The 20,607-nt window shown below is 34.5% G+C and overlaps 1 protein-coding gene, 1 non-coding gene and 1 pseudogene across 3 annotated transcripts; 2 read left to right on the forward strand and 1 right to left on the reverse strand.

Annotated features, from left to right (window-relative positions):
- The first annotated feature begins 559 nt into the window (after nucleotides 1–559).
- Nucleotides 560–5,420, forward strand: LOC133680000 (glycoprotein 3-alpha-L-fucosyltransferase A). 2 transcript variants are annotated; one of them, XM_062102771.1, is made up of 7 exons: nucleotides 560–1,393; nucleotides 1,966–2,126; nucleotides 2,902–3,140; nucleotides 3,613–3,717; nucleotides 3,872–4,028; nucleotides 4,161–4,388; nucleotides 4,774–5,420. In XM_062102771.1, the coding sequence occupies exons 1-7, from the start codon at nucleotides 971–973 to the stop codon at nucleotides 5,027–5,029; spliced, it is 1,569 nt and encodes a 522-aa protein (XP_061958755.1). In that variant the 5' UTR covers nucleotides 560–970; the 3' UTR covers nucleotides 5,030–5,420. The 2 variants fall into 2 exon arrangements, with proteins under 2 accessions (XP_061958755.1, XP_061958754.1); XM_062102770.1 differs by having other exon boundaries at nucleotides 561–1,393; nucleotides 2,899–3,140.
- A 4,021-nt stretch (nucleotides 5,421–9,441) lies between these two features.
- LOC133679450 (ferredoxin--nitrite reductase, chloroplastic-like) lies at nucleotides 9,442–11,721 on the forward strand (annotated as a pseudogene).
- A 2,023-nt stretch (nucleotides 11,722–13,744) lies between these two features.
- On the reverse strand, nucleotides 13,745–13,863 carry LOC133680699 (U5 spliceosomal RNA). The gene has a single exon (XR_009836379.1). It is a non-coding gene; the product is annotated as a U5 spliceosomal RNA (small nuclear RNA).
- Nucleotides 13,864–20,607: the final 6,744 nt, after the last annotated feature.

Raw genomic sequence — 20,607 nt, forward strand, 5'->3', positions numbered from 1 at the left:
TTTTTAAAATAGCACCGGTAAAAAAAGTAATTTAGTAAACTAGCACCAATTCAAGAGATATTTGAAAAAATTGTATTGCATTGTTAGAAACAATGAAATTTTATATTTTTTTGAGGCTATGTTGTTCCCAATAGAAAAACGGAAAAAATCAAAGAAAATTAATTGATTATGTAATTCAAAATATCTAGAAAGATTATATCGGGGTATATTGTAACGCAACTAATGTATATATTTTTTTAAAAAGAATTATGCTATTGATAACAAATGCAATTGTATAAATCTAAGCTGTTTTTTGAAATATTTATTATGTTGCTCTAGATTCCCAAAACATATTTCTGGCCAGCGCTGTTAAAACACAAAACAGTAAAGAAATTGACCGGCAGTGAGATTACACGTGGGAGGTGGGACTCGTATCCTCAAACAAACCCACTTCCCAACCTCTAATTGGTTGTTGACACTTGACACCAATAACTCGGTCACTATACTCGACATAGTTTTTCGCTATATTATGCTTGTGTGTACAGAGGTACACCTTAACTCCTAGTAATTTGTTCATTCACAAAGCAATCTCCTTCTAATCAAGATTTACCCCTTTGGTCTCTCTCTCTCTCTCTCTTTCTCTCCGGTCCACACGCCATCAAATGCTAATAAATAAAATATCCAAAGATTTCAACTTTCTCCGGTGACTTTGAACAAGGAGAAGGGGACCAAAATACCCTCATAGCCCACAAAGTCTTATTACCTGAAAACTTTATCCTCCTTTCAAGCCGAAGAAACGCATGAAACAAGAACCTTCAAAAACCAAAGCCTCATTTAATGATGTTTCTCTGTTATTTTTTTTTTGGGGTGAGACACACAAATAACAGCTTCACCACCTAAAATCATCAAACAAAGAAAGAAAAAAACAAACTTCCCTTTTTAATACTTATTCTTCGTTTCTACATTTGTTATAAAGAGGGATTTTTGCTTGATGGGTGTTTTGACAAATCTAAGAGGATCAAGAGCTGCAACAGCATCACAAGAAGGGTTGCCTGTATCAGATGGGTCACCATCAAATTCTACTCAAGTTTCAATCTTTAAAATGAAGTGGTCAAATTTTTTGCCAATTTTTGTTGCTCTTGTGGTGATAGCAGAGATCGCCTTTCTGGGTCGTCTTGATATGGGTAAAAATGCCGATTTAGTTGATTCTTGGGCTGATAGTTTTTTCTACAGGTCAACTATATCTGCTGATATGGTGGAAAGTGATGATTTTGGATTGGAAACAGTGAATATGGATAATAGTAATGGAACTTCGGAGTCAGATAGCTGTGAGGAGTGGTTAGAAAAGGAGGATGCTGTGGTTTATTCAAGAGATTTTAATAAAGATCCCGTTTTGGTCGCTGGAGCGGAAAAGGTTTGTTGGATTTGAACTTTCCTTTTTCAAGATTTATGGGATATGATTTTTTATTATTGTTGTTCTTTTTTGCTACTTGGTGAATTTTGTGATTATTCAATTTTTTTATGAATTTTGAGTGTGATATAGTTAAGAATTTACTAATTATGTTCAGGGGGCTAGTAGTGGTATATGTATAGAGCAATGAAGGTTAGGACTTGGACCATTTCCCGATGATTCCATGGAGGATTGGTTTTTAGAGGAGAACCCACAAATAATAGAGTTCTTATGTTTAAATGGTTTGTTTAAGACATGGGGAATTGAAGAAGATGATTCGTGTGGTTGACTGTAATTAGCTGTTTTGAATTATGGTTTTGATTTAGTTTAGCTGAGTTAATTGATTATATATGAGATGGAAAACAAGCTGAAGAAACTTGACATTGAAGTAGCTCATGTACAGTTTCTTTCCCCTTTTCAGCTTTATTGATTTCAACAACTCAATTGTCATAGGTTCTAAAAATTAAGGTTTTTTTTTTTTTTGTCATTATGTGGTTCAGTGGTTTTGTAACTTGGATCTATGCATTTTTATTTAGGAGTGGAACACATGTGGGGTGGAATGTCAGTTTGGATTTAACCCCAGTAAGAAGCCAGATGCTGGATTTGGCTTGCCTCAACAAGGTGGAACAGCTAGTGTGTTAAGGTCGATGGAATCAGCTTCCTACTATGCAGAGAACAATATTGCCCACGCACGACGGTGGGTAAGCACTATCCAAATTGACTTGATTGAATTTTGAAAAAACATTTTGCTCTGAGCTATAAGAAACTCTAGTGAGTATAAATTATCGTGGCTGTGTTTGTAGTTCCTAAATGGCCTCTTGTAGTTCCTAAATTATGGCCTCTTCTTGTTGTTTGGATTTGAATAGTTCAAGTCTACCATTCAAATTTAGATGTGAAGCTCTCCAATTATGATTTGCAATAAACTCGGTCACTTGAAGCACAAGATATAGAGATGTTTGAATACCAAATGTTGAGTCAATTATTTTTAAACAACTCCCTTAAATACAGAGATTGATTTCAAAATTTTGATCCATTAGGGACCAAAATGGTTTTCAGAATGCAATGAATGTTCAGAATTTGAGCTTTTCCTTTTTGCAGAGTTCTTTCTTCTCTTGATGATATATAGTGGGACTAGAGGGTACACAAAAAATTTCCAGAGATGTTTTTGGTGATGCTCAAATAGTTGGTTATGCAAGATATTCACTTTTTCTGCATCATTGGACATTGGTCCTACTTTGGCACGTGATGTTGAGATTCATGGTGTGGTGCATGTTAGTATTCTAGAAATGAATTGATAATATGTGAACACTTTCTACAATAGAGCATGCTATCTGCAATTTTTATGCTGAAGTTGAAAATAACTGCCTGCCATTCTTCTCAAGTGCATTTCTTTTGATATTCAATTACTCAGATCTATAATTTCTTTTTTCAGATGATTAAACTGATGCTTTGGTTTTCTTATGAATTAGAAGGGGATATGATGTTGTAATGACAACGAGTCTCTCCTCAGATGTGCCAGTTGGATATTTTTCCTGGGCTGAGTATGATATCATGGCACCAGTGCAGCCAAAGACTGAGAAAGCACTTGCAGCTGCTTTCATTTCCAATTGTGGTGCTCGCAACTTCCGCTTGCAAGCACTTGATGGACTTGAAAGGTCGAACATCAACATAGATTCCTATGGTAACTGCCATCGGAACCATGACGGAAGAGGTGAGCATGCCAAAATCCTTTCAATATATGGTATTTTCCACAGGTTTTATGTTTTCCATTGAACTATTGAGATCACTGTCACATTCCCCTTGAGATGCCATTATGTTTCTATCACAACTTTTGCTTGGAAATAGTGGGATTTCCCAGTTTTTGCTCTTGAATTAGATTTTTGGCCTGTTTATTTGGCCATTGGAACTACAATTTTGTTCATATCCGATACACAACTTCGTTGTTTGTTGGTAATTTTATAGATTCATTTCATGATGCAATTGACTTTCATCTTTGGTAAGTCATGCATGATTCTTGTTTTAGATGACGTGTTTCCTCTTTTAAATTTTCACGTGCCTCTTTCAAGTCAAATTAAGTCTGTTAAGTGATGGCTGCATTGTGATATGATACATGATCAGGTATATTCACGTATTTGTTTAGCTAAGCATTATCATTTATTATTGTTGTAATATATGTTATGCAGTGGATAAAGTAAAGACTCTGAAGCGTTACAAATTTAGCTTGGCTTTTGAGAATTCCAATGAGGAGGATTATGTCACAGAAAAATTCTTCCAATCTCTTGTTGCTGGTATGTGAGCTTGCTCTCTCTCAATAAGTGTGGGTGTTACAACTGTTGTTGCCAAATACTATCATGTGTCTTTGCTTTTGAGTTTGCAAATGTTTTAGAAATTTTTTATCGGGATTTGTATAGTGATAATGGATACTGAAACCAATTTTTTTAGGAACCATACCTGTGGTAGTTGGTGCTCCAAATATTCAAGATTTTGCTCCTGCACCTAACTCAATTTTACATATCAAGGAGCTAGAAGATGTTGATTCAATTGCGAAGACCATGAAATACCTTGGAGAAAATCCTGATGCCTACAATCAATCATTAAGGTACAACTTAATCTTATCCAGTACGATAATGATTTGTTAATTTTCAGTTGATATTGGGTGACTGGAATGTTTTCTAGAGATATTTCTTGTTATTTCCCCATAGTTCCTCATTGAGAGCTGTCCATCAATTAGGTGGAAATACGAGGGCCCATCTGATTCTTTCAAGGCACTGGTAGATATGGCAGCAGTACACTCATCATGCCGTCTTTGCATTCACCTTGCTACTATGATTCGGGAGAAAGAGGAAAATAGCCCAGGGTTTAAGAGGCGTCCCTGCAGATGCACCAAAGACTTAGAGACCGTGTATCATTTATATGTAAGAGAGAGAGGAAGATTTCAGATGGAGTCCATTTTCTTGAGGTAAGGTCATCAATCTGATGAGTATTGTTGTCTTTATTGCGTATCAGTTATCTATCCATGAACCTGTGTATGCAAGTTAAACAAAGGCACACAAATCCACATCACTAGTTGAGTCACCATTGCATCTGTCTTGTTTGAATTTGGGAATTGAAACCCAGTGAGAAGTGAAAGTGTGATTCATGTTTGATTTATTTTGTGTGTTCCCCCCCTTTCCCCCTCCTTTTTGGCCCCTTGCTTGGTTTAGCATATTTGTGGCAACATGGTCAATGATTTAATCTGGATGCAGAGGCCAGATATTCAAATTTTCCTTCTCTTTCTGTTTAATATTTTAGAAAAATTAACTAGTCTGCATTTTATAAAACATTGACAAAACCATGTTATGCAGGTCTGGCAATCTAACTGTAAAGGCTCTAGAGGCTGCAGTGCTCAAGAAGTTTAAGTCTTTGAAGCATGTGCCCATCTGGAAGCAGGAAAGACCTGAAAGCATAAGGGGAGGAGACGATTTTAAAGTTTACAGAGTATACCCTGTAGGCATGACACAGAGGCAAGCTCTGTACTCTTACAAATTCAACACTGATAATGATTTCAAGAATCACTTGGAAGTCAACCCATGTGCAAAGTTTGAGGTGATATTTGTCTAGGACGATTTCTGAATTCTGACGACTACGATTGCTAATTTTGAGCTTCTTGTTAAAATGTGTGCAAGGAAGTCAAGGTGATTTGTTTGGAGGGTTGCTTCCATCCTTTTCCGTTGGCCTCCTTGTATCTGATGTTTTGCATGAGCAATGAAGTGCTATAGCTTGCTGGGAAGTTGGGTTATTTGGGGTAAACCCTTCACTGACCTTGGTGGTGCATGGTGAATCATTTGAGATATTCTTCTGGTTTGACATAGCCTTAACTCGATCTTGTCGAAGGTGTCTTTGGTGAGGCATAGCAATCTCAACTCCCAGAAATCTATTTGTAAACGCTGTTTTCGATAGTGTTCTTAGCAATGCACTTATATATCAAGAACATCCCCTTATACTTTTTCAAGATTCTCCATCTTATTGACAGTATCATCTCATTCTACCTCCACAAACCATCATTTTCAGGGTCGTGTCTAGTAATAGGTTCCAGGGAATAAGTCTAAGATTTTTTTTTTAAAAAAAAACACAAAACTGTTACTCTACTGTGTGAGGGTGAAGATGACTTGAGTATTGTTTGAAATTGCGAGCGTGGTATTTTTTAAAATATTTTAATTAAAAAAACAAACACATTTTAATTAATGTTACGAATCTGGCTGATGTCGAAAAGAATATTCTTAGGAATCCACTTGAAAAGCCTAGGTCCTAGAGAAGTTCCCGTGATGATTTGGTAGAGGACTTTTTCGGGGATTTAAGAGAATATTATTAGATATCGGAATTAGAATTTGACTGGGATCAGATTATTTTTTTATAACCTTATAAAAAAAATATAAAAATGCTAGGAATCCAAAAGTTCAATATATAATGGATAAATAATTTTTAAAATATTGAGGTGTTGATATATTGAATTAAATTAAAAAAAAATATTGAGGTGTTGATATATTAAATTAAATTTAAAAAAAAATACTAACTTATTGGATTAATTAAGACTATTCATGTTTACCCCCTTATATTCTCATTTTGAAGTATGAGCACGGGACAACACTATAAAATTTAAATTGAAATAAATTATAAACCTTAATTTAAATTAAACAAATATTAAAGGCTTGAAATGGTAAAAATATTTAATAAAAAAATCCAAACAAGGTGCTCAAGCATATCTAGAACGGTGGCTCGCATTACAATGTGACTTGGACCAATTTTTTTAAATAAAAAAGTTAAAACTTAAATAATTGACTTAACTAGATCTATTAAGCCAAATTGATTTAATAATATAATTAAAAAAAAATAACAATGAATAATAACAAAAAATCCAAGATAACTTATGTTATTTTTAAAATTAATGAAAAATCATATAGAAACAAACAAAAAAAAAAGCACAATATCCAAATAAGTTAAATGTTGAAAGATAAGTCCAAAAAAACATGATCTTAAAAAAAGAAGGAAAAAAACAAACAAACGTTCTTTTACATCATGTTGCGTCGCGAGCTAAATATTTTTTTAACCTTAAAATAAATAGAAATGATGACATACTAAACGATATATTTTTAAAAATAAATAATGAGCAGTTAATTTAATTAAAAAAATCTTTTTAAAAAATCTAAATCCAAAAAATAAAAAAAATAAAAAAAGACTCAAGATAACCTAAGTAATTTTTAAAAGCAATGAGAAATCCTATATAAAGAATTAAAAAAATATAAAGCTCAATATCCAATTTAATAAAATACCAAGTGATGAAACTAAAAAAATATGAGTTTTAAAAAGAAAAAAAACAACTAATGAACTTGAACAATTCTCTTAAACCTAGGTTAATTTTTCAAATTCACAATCCGTTAAATTCTAGACCTGAAATCAATCAAAAAACTCAATTTAATATTGAATGGTGAAATTAAAAAAAACAATCTTAAATACTTGCCAAGGTTAAAAAAATAACAATCAAGATAATAGGGATTAAATTGTAATTTTTTTAATAAATCATAAAATAAAATAAATAGCTATCAAAAAGAAAAATTCAATTCTATAAATTAATTCAAAATTTAAAAAATTAATTAAAAGAACAAGGACCGGATCATAAGAAAAACAAAAATTAAAGGGCGGTTGTGAAATGTTGTAAGGGAAAGCACAAAAAACAATGAAAAAAAAGAGAAGAAATTCAATCATTATCAAACTACTTGTAATTAACCGTTGCGAATTAAAACACATTAAGAAAACCATTTTTTCATTTCTGTGAGTCGCTACACACACCACTCAAAGACGAAAAGGAGACTCACTTGTTGGCGTGTTCCATGAACACAAAATTAACTTTTTATTAATTAAATTATCAAATCACTCTTATGACCACATGAATATTGGAAAAATAAAAAATGTGAAATCTCAAACATGCCTCCAAAGTAAAGCCTAAGAATTTTTTTTACTGCAAGGGCATTAGAGTAGTTATACCATGCATAGTTAGTAAAAATTCATATAAACACCTTGGAACAAAGTTTTTATTTTAAGAGTAACCAAGTAATTGCATCGCTGTAAAAAAAATTAAAAAAATCAAGATATCTCAGAACGAATCTAAAATGACAATTGAACCTAGCAAAAAGACAATTTTGCCTTTGAAAGACAGTCTTAAGAATTTTTTTAAAAATACAAAAATGCAAATTCACTATTACAATCTACATAAATCAAGGCATTTACACAATAATTTTCCCACATCAAACAGGTTTTGTTAATAGTTATGACTAGTCTATGACCTGCACTATGCGGCAGACTGGAAAAAAAAATCCTAGCACTAAAAAAAAACATAAAAAGACCACAAAACATGTTTTTAAAAAAGTAATAAGACATCACCAAAATAAATTATTTTGAAAATAAAATATTAATGATTTCGAAAAGTAATCAGTCAATCACAGAAGAAGACATCACCAAAATACTCGTAGGAGTCCATCTCCTCCCCTAGATACTTCATCAGCGCACGCCAAAAGGAAGAAACAGCATAGAGGAAGTGATTGAACCCAGAGTGAGCTGCTAATGACACACTGCAAGCTAAATAACACGCGAAAAGAACAGCTAGAATTCAAAACCCAGGCCGAGATTAATAATATTACAATCCACAGTACAACAATGATTTAAATGCAGGGAAAAAACTAAAAGTGATGGTCCAGTTTTATCAGCCCATCAGACCATATGAGCCTAGGTGACAACAGCCTGTTATCCTTCCACTGCCAGGAGCGGGAGGTTGTCGCTGCTCTGTGAAACCAGCCTCACGCATTGCCCCCCACTTTAGGAGACAAGCAACCCAAGCCTTCGCTGCGGTCACATGGCTCAGCTCTTGGCTTGGAACGGGCAGGCCAGAAATTCATCACGCTAGACCCAGCCATCTGGACAAGATCAACGTTCCATCACCTTAATGCCTCCACTCGGATCACAAGCCCACGCTACCGGGCTCGGCGATTTTCCTTGTTTGGCGTGTCCACTATAACGAAGTAGACAAAGTAAGTTTTAGTCGATGTGGGATTGTGCTCCTCCCTACTACTTGTGCAGCTTGAAACTTGGTGACTAAACAAGTCGTCTTTTTCTTTGTTGTTCTTGTTTTATTTTCCATAGACATGGACACTTCTTCTCTCAGATTGCAGATCGCTTTGTCATTTGAATGGATATGTGTATACATAGCAGGATACATCCAGATCTTGTTCAAATTTACACCCCGAGTAAGAGAAGTTGAGATGCTTGAAAATTTTTTCAATGAATTCATTAAAAACCAAGAAAGTGAAAGGTAAGACTGAACTCGGCAGCAATTAGTGTAATGCAAATCAAAATGAATGCTTCCCGTTTGGTAAACAAGTTAATTAGCATGTCATTTTATTAAATAAGGAATAAAGTCCAGATCTCTAGATGCGAAGGTGTCGGTGGAGCTCAGGCACATGATTGGTTGGCTGTTGTGTTTGCATTGATCATGAGTGTTATGCAAATGCTAGCATCTTGTATAGTTGAATTAGGCAGCCGAAGACATAAATTCAAAACCAGTTCTTTATGTTGTTTTCCTTGCACTTCTGAGTAACTCATTAGTTTCCAAGAGCTTATTGGTGGCATTTAATATTGTGGCTGTTAAGCCACCGGAGTAACAGTGCTTTAGCACTACCTGTTGGAGCAAGCTCCAACTAGTGGTACTTTTACTACTAATACGGTGGCTTACATGCAGATCAAATGATAAGTTTTCAGTATTGTTGGGCTAGGTCGCTAGATATTGAGGGTTGACAATTGGACGGATGCTTTTCAGACACAGCAGCAGCCAGTTCTAAAATATCCAGTCAAGAGGAAATACATGGCCCTAGCAGGCGCGCGCGACTAGATCCTTAATTTGTTTTTTGTTTGCAACTGTCCCAAGAAAAAACCAACAACTCTAACAAATATCCACACTTCACTAGTAACTATCTACCATCATCATGTCATCGCTTTCAGTTCGTTTTCTTACACCACCTTTGTCACACGCAACTCCAAGCTCCTCTGCAAGACAAAGACTTTTCGCTGGACCCCCCACAGTGGCACAGCCAGTGGATGCAGGGAGGTTGGAACCAAGAGTGGATGAGAGGGATGGATACTATGTGTTGAAAGAGAAGTTTAGACAAGGGATTAATCCTCAAGAGAAAGTGAAGATAAAGACAGAGCCAATGAAGCTTTTCATGGAAAATGGGATTGAGGAGCTAGCTAAGTTGTCGATGGATGAGATTGACAAAGAGAAGAGCAGTAAAGATGATATTGATGTTAGACTCAAGTGGCTTGGTCTCCTTCACAGAAGGAAGCATTGACGTAAGCATTAACTTGTCAAGTTTCAGTAGATTCTTTAAAAGTATATTTGATTTAACTGTCTATAATCCATTTTGTATCTAAATGCTTTGAAGATTACTAGATCAGTTCCTTGCTGTAAATTGTTTTTAATGATCGGATGGTAGATTTATGATCAGATTGAAGTTACCAAATGGGGTAACAACAAGTGCACAAACAAGATACCTGGCGAGTGTGATAAGGAAATATGGGAAAGATGGTTGGGCAGATGTGACAACTAGAAAAACTGGCAAATCCGTGGTGTGTGTTGCCTGATGTGCCAGAAATACTAAAGAGTCTTGCAGAAGTTGGTTTGACATGTCTGCAGAGTGGCATGGACAACGTTAGAAACCCTGTGGGGAATCCTCTTGCTGGGATTGATCCAGATGAGATTGTTGATACCGGGCCTTATACCAACTTGCTGTCTCAATTTATCACTTCCAATTCTCGTGGCAATCCTGCTTTCACTAACTCGGAAGTTTCCTCACTTCTATATTAATGTGATAAATGCGGAGTTATTTTCAGTGACCTTAACCCCTCTCTCTGTCTTTCTAGGCCAAGGAAGTGGAATGTATGTGTTGTGGGTTCTCATGATCTTTACGAGCATCCTCACATCAATGATCTTGCTTACGTGCCTCCTTTGAAGGACTTGCGGTTTGGATTCAATTTTCTTGTGGGTGGGCTCTTTAGTCCCAAGCGACGTGCTGAGGCAGTTCCTCTTGATGCCTGGGTCTCAGCTGATGATGTCCTCCCAGTTTGCAGTCCCAATTTGCAGAGCAGTTTTAGAGGCCTACATAGATCTTGGCTTCAGAGGGAACAGGCAAAAAACAAGAATGATGTGGTGGTTGATTGACAAGCTTGTGAGTCATCGTTCATCTTTTGACACGTCATTTGTTCCCCTTATCTTCACTTAGTATTTCCCTCAACGAACGAATTCTGTATAAATGCAGGGCATTGAAGGATTCAGATCAGAAGTAGTGAAAAGAATGCTCCATCAATGGCTGGAGAATCTTCTGAAGATTTGATTCAAAAGCAATGGGAAAGGAGGGGTTATTTCGGTGTCCATTCACAGAAGCAAGAGGGTTTTAGGCTTTTAGCTACGTAGGTCTTCACATTCCTGTTGGTCGTGTCCAAGCAGATGACATGGATGGGCTAGCTCATCTAGCTGACATTTATGGCCCCGGCGAACTCAGACTCACTGCAGAGCAGAACATCATAATTTCCAATATCGAGAACTCAAAGATTGAAGCCTTACTTAAAGATCTTCTATTGAAAGACAGTTTCTCACCCGAACGACCTCTTCTCATGAAAGTGTTGGTAAGCATGCACTGGCAACCAGTTTTGCGGGCAAGCAATAATTGAAACAAAGGCCAGGGCCTTGGAGGTAACCGAGGAGGTGCAGAGGTTAGTGTCAGTGCCTCGATCAGTGAGAATGCATTGGACAGGCTGTCCTAATACCTGTGGGCAGGTGCAAGTTGCCGGTTTTGGGTTCCTGGGCTGCATGGCAAGAGATGAAAATGGGAAAGTTTGTGAAGGAGCAGATGTGTATGTAGGAGCAAGAGTTGGGAGTGACTCGCTTTTAGGAGAGCTTTATAAGAAAAGTGTTCCCTGCAAGGACTTGGTGCCTTTGGTTGTGGACATTTTAGTTAAACATTTTGGAGGTGTACCTAGGGAGAGGGAAGACGTGGAGGATTAGTTCATAAAGTAAATATGTCCACTCTTGTTTCTTTGCAAACTTGGAGGGGATGAAATTCAAGCTTTTGAAACGGAAATGATCTCATAGGACCATGAAGACTGATAGAGGTCTAAGAAATGAATAGGGAAGGGTGTTGTGTTCTAGAGCTTCTACGAGCATAATTTCTAACAACTTCGGCTTCACTTGGTGGGTTTTGTTTGAGGGTTAAAGGCCAGGTCAGGGCTTATGTATGGAAATAAAAGTTAGCATAGTTGTAAAGACGCAAAACTTCAAGCACTCAAGAGACTGAAAACATAAAAATTGAAAAGATGTTTGTACGACTCCCACAGAACTCTTTGATATTTTGTGATTATTATCTAATATGTATTTCGGGATGGTAACAGTTATTTAATTTTTAAATAATTTTTTGTGTTAAAATATATATAAATATTTTTTTTATTTTTTAAAAATTATTTTTAACATCAACACATCAAAACGATCCAAAACATATAATTTATATTAGATTTTAATAATAAAAAATTAATTTTTTTGAAAATATAATTGCACTGCATTCCTAAACATTTCAAGATCTTGATTGGAATGATGAAATTCTGCCTGTAAAAAAATTTTGTGCTTCAGGAGGTATCTGCCAAAAAAACAGCTCCACTCCTAGAGCCCTAGTATACTTGTGTGCGGTTTGAAATTACAATTGCAAAGAGTTGAGACTGTATGGAACATCTTTCAACGAGGACTCCCCCCAACCACTTCTTATTCCTCTTCGTTTTCTTAGATCCCAAGTAACCAATATGGGCAAGTGATGGTCCAGTTGGATTTACCCTATATTTAATCTAGGCCTTCATTAGGATCACATAGCTCAGCTCTAGGCTTGGAACGGGCAGGCCAGAAAATTGGTAAATCGACGACTGGATCAATGTCCCACTTCAATTGGATTACAAGCCCACGGGACCGAGCTCGGAGAAGGTCATTGTTTTGCGTGTCTATTATACAAAGACAAGAGAAAGTTGGTTTTTGTCGATGTGGGATTCTGCTCCTCCTTTAGACTTCTTAGTACTTGTGAAGTTTGAGACTTGGTGACTAAACAAATTATATTTTCTTTCTTGTCCTTATTTTGTTTTACAGACACTCTCAGATCGCAGATCGCTTTGTCATTTGAATTGATATGTACAGTGCAATCATTTAGCTCCAGTTCAAATTTACACCTTGAGTAAGAAAAGCTGACATGTTGGAGAAATTTTCAACGAATTCGTTCAAAACCAGCAAATTTTCAACAAAATGAAAATTAACACTGAATTTGGCAGCAATTAGCATAGTGCGATTCAAAATGAACGCATCCCGTTCGGTAAACAAGTTAATTAACATGTCATCTCAACAAAAAAATGAATAAAATCTCGTTCGCTAGATGCTATCTATTTCACAAGAATGAGTGCCTACTTTCCAGTCTCGGAATTGCCACAGTAAGGTGTCCGTGGAGCTTAGGCACATGATTGATTTACTGTTTGTGTTTTGTTTGCATTGGTTTGGAGTTTTTAACATCTATCATGTTAAAAGACAATAATCCAAATGAAAAAAGAGATCTCAAACAAATGCTTACATCTTGTATAGTTTGAATTGAGCAGCCAAGAACATAAATTCAAAACCTGATTTGTATGTTGTTTTCCTTGCACTTCTGAGCAGCCATGTAGTGTTGTAGTTTTTAAGCCACCAGAGCAACACTGCTTCAGTACTACCTGTTGGAGCGAATTCAGATGTTAAAGATCACAACTCACCAGGGACTGGTTTCGGACGGTATAACTTGCAAATTCAAGCACAGGTCTGAACTGCTGTGCTAGAAGCAACCAGATTGGTAGTTGATTGGGTTGGGTAGCAGCGTGCTGTGGGAAAGATTCTTTAGTTGTGTGCTTAAAGCAGTGTATACTCACGTAGTCTTCTTGCTGCTGGTTAGCTAAGAATGTACTAACCACTGGCTACTGCACAACCTTCTCAGCTTGTAGACGACATGTATTCCGATGCTCGGCTGTGCCAGCAGTCTCGTTGAAAAAGTAACAAGTCACATTACCCATATTTCGGTTTAGTTGTACCGAGCTGAACACTGATAAACCCTTTAATTTGCTCGAGTTAATGACTCAAAATTATTCTTCGAAACTAATCCCGTATTATAGAGAAAACGACAGATATTAAGTATATTAAGATGAAAGAGCTATAAAATAAGATTCGACTATAATTGCTGGAGCCACTCAACAAAAGAAGGCTCCTCTAAAAATTAGAGTATGCCGCTATTCGCGGCGGTCACACGGTATTCTTTAGTAAAAGGCGAAAGAATAGTTCGCTCTGTGATCACCGCGCGGCTGATTTATTTTAGATAGGGTTTACTTGTCTATATATAGAGCATTTGCTGATAGGTGATGTTCTTTGTTTTCGATGTGGGATATTTGGAAACCGAAATGCAATGACCCCAATTATCCATTCCTCCTCTTGCACTTTCACTTCCAAGTGCCACCCATGTTTAATTTTCTCCCTCTCGATTCACATAATTTGACAATCACAAATGCGAGTTTCTAATATTGAACAAGACTTGAATTGGCTGCTAGCATTTGAATTAATCAAGAAAATTGGCTTCCAATCCCTCTAAATAACCTCAAGTTTAAGTATTAGAGTCCAACCCTGAAAAGCTCAGGGTAAGAGCATCTCCAACAAAGCTGCTAAATAAATAACTAAAATTAAAAAAAAATATTTAGATTTTTTTTTACTTGTTTTTCATACTTCAAAAAAAAAAGTTAAACAAAATGTTAAAATGTATTTTTTTTCTATAAATATTATTATTAGTTAAAACTAACAAAGTGGGGCCAACAAAAAAATAAGTCAATTAAATATAACCATGTGAAAAAAAAACATCAAAATCATTAAAAAAAATAAAACATTTATTTATATAAAAAAAGTTATATTTATACTGTTTAAAATATTATTTTATCAATTTATTTATTTTTAATAATGTTTCTCAATAGAGATGCTCTGAGGCACGAGCCACCACCTCCACATGCGATAATCACAATGATTCACGCATAATTCCAATCTCGGCTCCAGACTTGCAGCAACAATTCATTTTCTTTTATTCTTAGACAAATGACAAATTGGTCTCTAAATTATAACATATATATTGTTAATTATATTCTCTGAATTTTATCTCTAAAATATGAATTATTTTCATTATACAATTTCAGTTAACTTTGTGACCAATATATATATAAACTGTCAGGTTTGTTTCAAAACGTTGTCATTTTGACAACATAAATCTGCAATTTTGACACGGATATGGAGGAAAGTGTGCAATTGAGAATAGCGAATAACTTAAGAATCCCATTGAAGAATATCCATTTTTTTTTTAAGGAAAGAGTACTAAAATGTAAGCAGATTTGAATGGAATAATTTGATTAAAACTTTCCAAAAAAATTTAGAGCACAGTTAAAAGTTTTTCTTAAACACCCAATCCCGCCATCTGTATAGTTTTTTAGTTACAAAATGTTGATAAAAAAAAGAAAGAAAAAATTAGTAACACTCCAGTTAAGTTAAACGCGTTGGAGGCCCAGCCCTCCTCCAGCGTTGGAGACCCTTTTGTACATGGATTTAAATTTAGGTTCGACGGGAAATGAAAATCTCCCAAATTCAGTGGAAGGAGGAGACAAAAGGTTAAAAAAGCAATTTGTGTTGGGTTTCTGGGCCTGGTTGGTCAGGATATCTTGGGCACCTTTTCAGCTTTTAAGATTGGGCGCTCCTTGGCATTGAATAGAGGGCCGAGGGCTAAAGTTACAGATTTTAGAGAAAAAAAGGCTCTGAAACTTGTTTCAGTGGGAGCAGGTAACTATTTCTAGAGGTTGGTTTTTCTTGCATAAGCCCTAAAGCCCAATCAACTTTTCGCACCGTGGAGTACTGAACTATCTTTTCAAATAAAGAAGTGACGGTTCCGAAAATTTCTTAAAATGATTCTTACAAACAGAAATTTTCAAATATATTATTCAAAACAAAAATTTCACAGAAATAAATATTAATAAAAAATGGTTTTTCCCATGACAATCCAAGGATTGTTGTAAGATAATATTTCCCTTTCAAATTGGCATTTTAAAGCCTAAGATTTAAACAGGTTTTGATTTCTTACAAAAATATACCCATTGAAACGGAATCAGTCAAGATCAAACATTCACGGGTGGTTCTGCTGTCCGATTTAATTTATTTTCATCATTTGCTGGCGTTTCGTTTTTTCTATCAAGTTCCACACACACACGAACAATGGAAACAGCGGAGACTTTAGACAGGCTTAGCAACCGTCCCGTCGAAATTGCACATAAAATTGTTCGGTTCCTTTCCATTGAAGACCTTGCTCCATTAACAATGGTGTCCAGAAGATTCACAAAGTTGCCAGCTTTCTTCTTCAGGCAAAGGACAATTCTTAGCTTCTAAATGCCATGCCATGAGCCAAGCCCAACTGTTTATTGTGTTATAATCAGTTAAATTTCACTAAGAATAATGATGGATTAATGATTTGAGATTAGAGCTAAGAATCGAGAAATGTATGATCCTGAATAGTCTCTGTTACCGACCAATAACAAACAGGATTGCAACTAGACAGTTTGTTTTTGAATAATGAAAAGCCCTTCATCTCTTCTATCCCTTGACATTTTATTTAAACATGGCCAACCAAGATTTTCAAATATGGTAGACATTTACGTCCAATCCAACCACTCTGTTTCAAGACTTCCAAGCCAACCATGCACTGCCTTTTGCTTCATCTATTGCCATTTTTGTGATGATCCTGCAAATCGCAAGTACATGAGATCTTTCTCGATTCGCCACTTTGCTATAAACAGTTTTCTCATCTGTGGCCTTCTGTTATTACATTAGTCTCAACGAGGTCTTCGTCTAGACCTTCAATTCAGGATTTTCTCATTTACATGGAGCTAAACAACAGAGCTTATGCGCCGCAGGCATGGTTGGATAGTATAGTTGTAATGATTTTTTTTTTAATGATACAGTGATTAAAATAATTTGGCTCTCTTTCTCTTCAGTTTTTAGATTAAAAAGTCAGGCCTGTCTTATTCCTCCCTATCCTCCATGTGAACAGCCTGCAAGCGACTGGTGGATAGGAAAGCCGAAATACAGATGGATTGAGCGTTCAAGTGAAAGGATGATCCTCTTCTGTCAATTGGGATAGTTAGCACTTAGCAGTAACAACAAACAAATGTTCAACAAAAATGTCGGGACAGGGACATTGCGATGGGTACCAGATTTTTCAACTAAGAATCCAACAACTTGGTTGTGCTTAGTTAAGATCAAGTGCTAGCAAAAAGTCGTAGCAGATAAATGAGATGAAGACATGACAAAAAAAAATCCATCAAGATATGGAGCTTAGCATGCACTTGGGTCCCTGCAGCCTGAGTGTATGACCCTCTTATTAATGGGAACCACAGATTTTATGACCCTCTTATTAATGGGAACCACAGATTTTACTGGTTAAAAATCAGATATATTTTTTAACTTTTTGATGTTGAAAGTTCTGCAATTAATACAAACTGTTCAGAATTGATAGTCCGGCACCAGCTTCCCTGAGATTGCACCGATTTCGTACAGCCACATATATTGCAGCTTGCAGCTAACCTGGTAAGATATTCTTTTGTTTTTCTGTTTTGTCAATTTTTATAAAATTTTGCTTTAAGAACATTAATGGTATCAGCATTTTTTTACATTTCACAGTATTATTTGTTTAGCTAGTTATAAGCTAGGTTACTAAATATTCTGCTGATCAAAGACTTGATATGAGCTAGGTTACTAAAAAAAACCATGATTTTTTTAATTAATTAAAATAATATTTTTTTTAAAAAAAACTTAGAGTTCAAATAATTAAAATAAAAACTCAGAGGAAAAAAAATATTTACCCGCAAGAAGCATGGATACTCCTGAAATAGAAAAAATTATTCTGAACTAGGAACTAATACAGTGAATCGTTGCCTTGTTAAAACCTGCGATACTATGCCACAACAAGGACTTGTTCGGAATTCAAGAGCCATGCACATCGCTTCTGTGTCGTATTGAGCTTAAATATAATGGCAAGCCACTTTTAGAAAAGAAAAATTCATTATTTAAAACAAAACAAGAATCAGGAAGTAGAACATTTGTACTAAACCTATCTGATTTGATGAAACTGGTGAGTGAGAGTTAACTCTGGGCTTCAAGAGATTCCATGACACTGCATACAAACTCTTCGATAAATATAACTTCCATTATTTATTATTTTTCTATTGAGAGTCGATTAAAATTTCACGTAATAATGCTAAATTCTTTCAAATATATATATATAATTTGTTAGAAAATAATATAAATTATATCTTTGAATCACAGGCGGAATCATGAATTTTTCCTTTCCTGAACTATTAAATAAATATATAATTTTTTTTAAGATAAATTATTAATTTATGTACATGATTTTTTAAAGTTAACAATAAAATTTTAATTCAAATACATTACCCAAAATATTAAAAAATAAATTTAAAAGTACATAAAATTAAAGAAAAGTAAAAATAAACTCACTATTGAAGTTACATCCTTCGATATTTTGTAAAATATAATTTATTTATAATCGAATCTGAATCGATATTGTAACAACCCCTCAATCAAGATAAAATAACAATCTCATGTCAACTGAAAAATAAAGTAATTAAATTTTTTTCCTCCCTCAATTCCTCCTTTCTTCACTTGATTCTTTCTTATATTAGTGTTTAATAAGTTTGATTTTGTAGGTTTACAAGGTTATTCTTTCATTTTTTTTTCTTGAATTTTTTTTTATATTTTCCCCTTACTTTTCTCTCGTTCTTTCTCGCCTTTTCTTTTCTTTCTTTTTCTATTCTACTTCTGCCCAGTCGGCAACATATAAAAGAAAGGAAAAATTGATTTGTTTTATTTTTTAATGGCAAATAATCATTTTACCTATAATGAGTCGTTTTGTTTTTATTTGGCGGTTCTTTTTGTTTTGGTAGCTCTACCAAACTCTGTTCATCTTAAAATTTTAATAAGATTTTATTCAATATGTTTTAAGATTCCTCATAAAATTTCAATTCAATCTGAAGGTCGGATTAAAAATTACACCCAATAACGAAAAACTAGTCAAATTGTGATTTTATATTAAATTTATGAATTTCTCCAAAAATTTTGAAATTTTAAACCAAGCTAAAGCATCATATTAGAAGGCTCCACGTAAATTTTCAGAATTTTTTATAACAAAATCGAGAATTACAATTTTTTTTACATAAAACTAGTTAAAAAATATTGATAAAATCTTGACCTGGGCTAGTGCCCACCCAAGCCTTTGCATTGCCTTCGCCCTTGCTTGGAATCTCATCTAATAGTTTAAATTTTTAGATTGAATTGATTCTTTGACATGATATTAAAATTTTGATGACCAAGCGGTCAAGAGTTTGAATATCACTATTTCTATTTATTTGATAAAAATCAAGCACAAGATAACATGAATTTATGCAAGTTTCAAGTCTAAAAGGCTTTCACTTGAGAGGGTGTGTTATTGAATGATATAAATCATATTTCGATATCTAATCTAATAACTTAAGTTTTTTAATTGAATTAATTTTTTAATATAATTATCCTCTATTGTTATCATATAGCGATTAGCAACAATGGAGAACAGAAACAGCAACCTAAATTACAAAATAAGTGGAAATAAAGTGGAAAAATCCAATGTATAAGAGGTTACGTTTATATGTGAATTGTGAAGTATTTTATGGTCAACCTAAGGTCCCGGTGGCCATTCGCGTGGCCTCCGAGCGTTTTTTTTTTTTTTCGTGGGGGGTCATGATTAAAGTATTTTTTTTGTCACGCCTTGCTCTCAAATTCAATATTCTGTAATGAAAAAAAAAGAAGAAACGTGCATGAAAAAGGAATCCCAATTGTACTATGGTAGGGGCTCTACCTGACAAGCATTCCAAATGCTATTCTTCGTGCCAAATTATTTCCCTGTAAAGTTTTTTTTTTTTTTTTTGGATGTGGCTAGAACTGTTTATGTTCAGGAACATGTGATATGGTAATATTTTCGTGACTGAAAATTCTAACAAATTTATTTGATTGCAACTTTTAAAGTTTCTCACAATTTCATCATAAACAATTTTTATCTGTTTTTGCAGAAGAAAACTCCCGTGAAGTTGTATTTAGTGAAAGAGACAGTGATAGAAACGAAAACATGAAATAAATATATTTGATAATTTTAAAGTTATTTTTTGTATTTTCAAAATATAAAAATATATTCCTCATATTCATATCCTTGTTTTTTATATTTTTGTAACCAGACACTACTATAATTTTTTTCTAGCTGGATTTTAATTTTAACAAAACTTCTGTTCCTTTAAACGAGAAATTAAGGGAAGTGATGAAATATTTGGTTTCAAGATTTTGAAGATATTCCTGTACTGTATAACTAGTCATTTTGACACCAAAAGCTGACGAGGAACCCATGTGAAGCATTGAAAGTAGTACATCAAAACTTGGAGTGTGATATAAGGGTGTGGTTGATTTTTTTTATTTGTTGTTCAAATCAGTTTACGCACGCTCAATTAATTCGTTGATATTTTAAAATTAATGATTATATAAATTTTTAGTGATCTTAATATTAATAACACTTGAACTGGTAAATTCTAAAAAGAATAAACTCAAGACCTAACCAGTTAAAATATTCTTTAAAAAAATATTTTTTTTAATATAAAATCATCAATGAATCTAATTAATAGCTTTTTGAAAGAATTCTAACCAATTAAGTCCTTTCTTATAACCTGCCACTAATAACACAATCAAGCAACTATTAATTTACTAAAAAAGGGGGGGCATGGTCACCTTCATTTCTCCTTCAATTATTCATCAATGCTTCCCAATATCTTAATATAATCATTTTAAATCTTAAAAAGTCCAGATGTTATCATTAACCACTAATTAGCGTATAATCTGGACTTAGCTTTTGGGTTTCTCTTAATTTTAAGGTTTTTAAGTGTTTTTATGAGATATCATATCATGTTTAAGATTATGAGAGCAGCATGCTTTCCCC

Source organism: Populus nigra, chromosome 19 (genome assembly GCF_951802175.1).
Source record: "Populus nigra chromosome 19, ddPopNigr1.1, whole genome shotgun sequence".
NCBI lineage: Eukaryota > Viridiplantae > Streptophyta > Magnoliopsida > Malpighiales > Salicaceae > Populus > Populus nigra.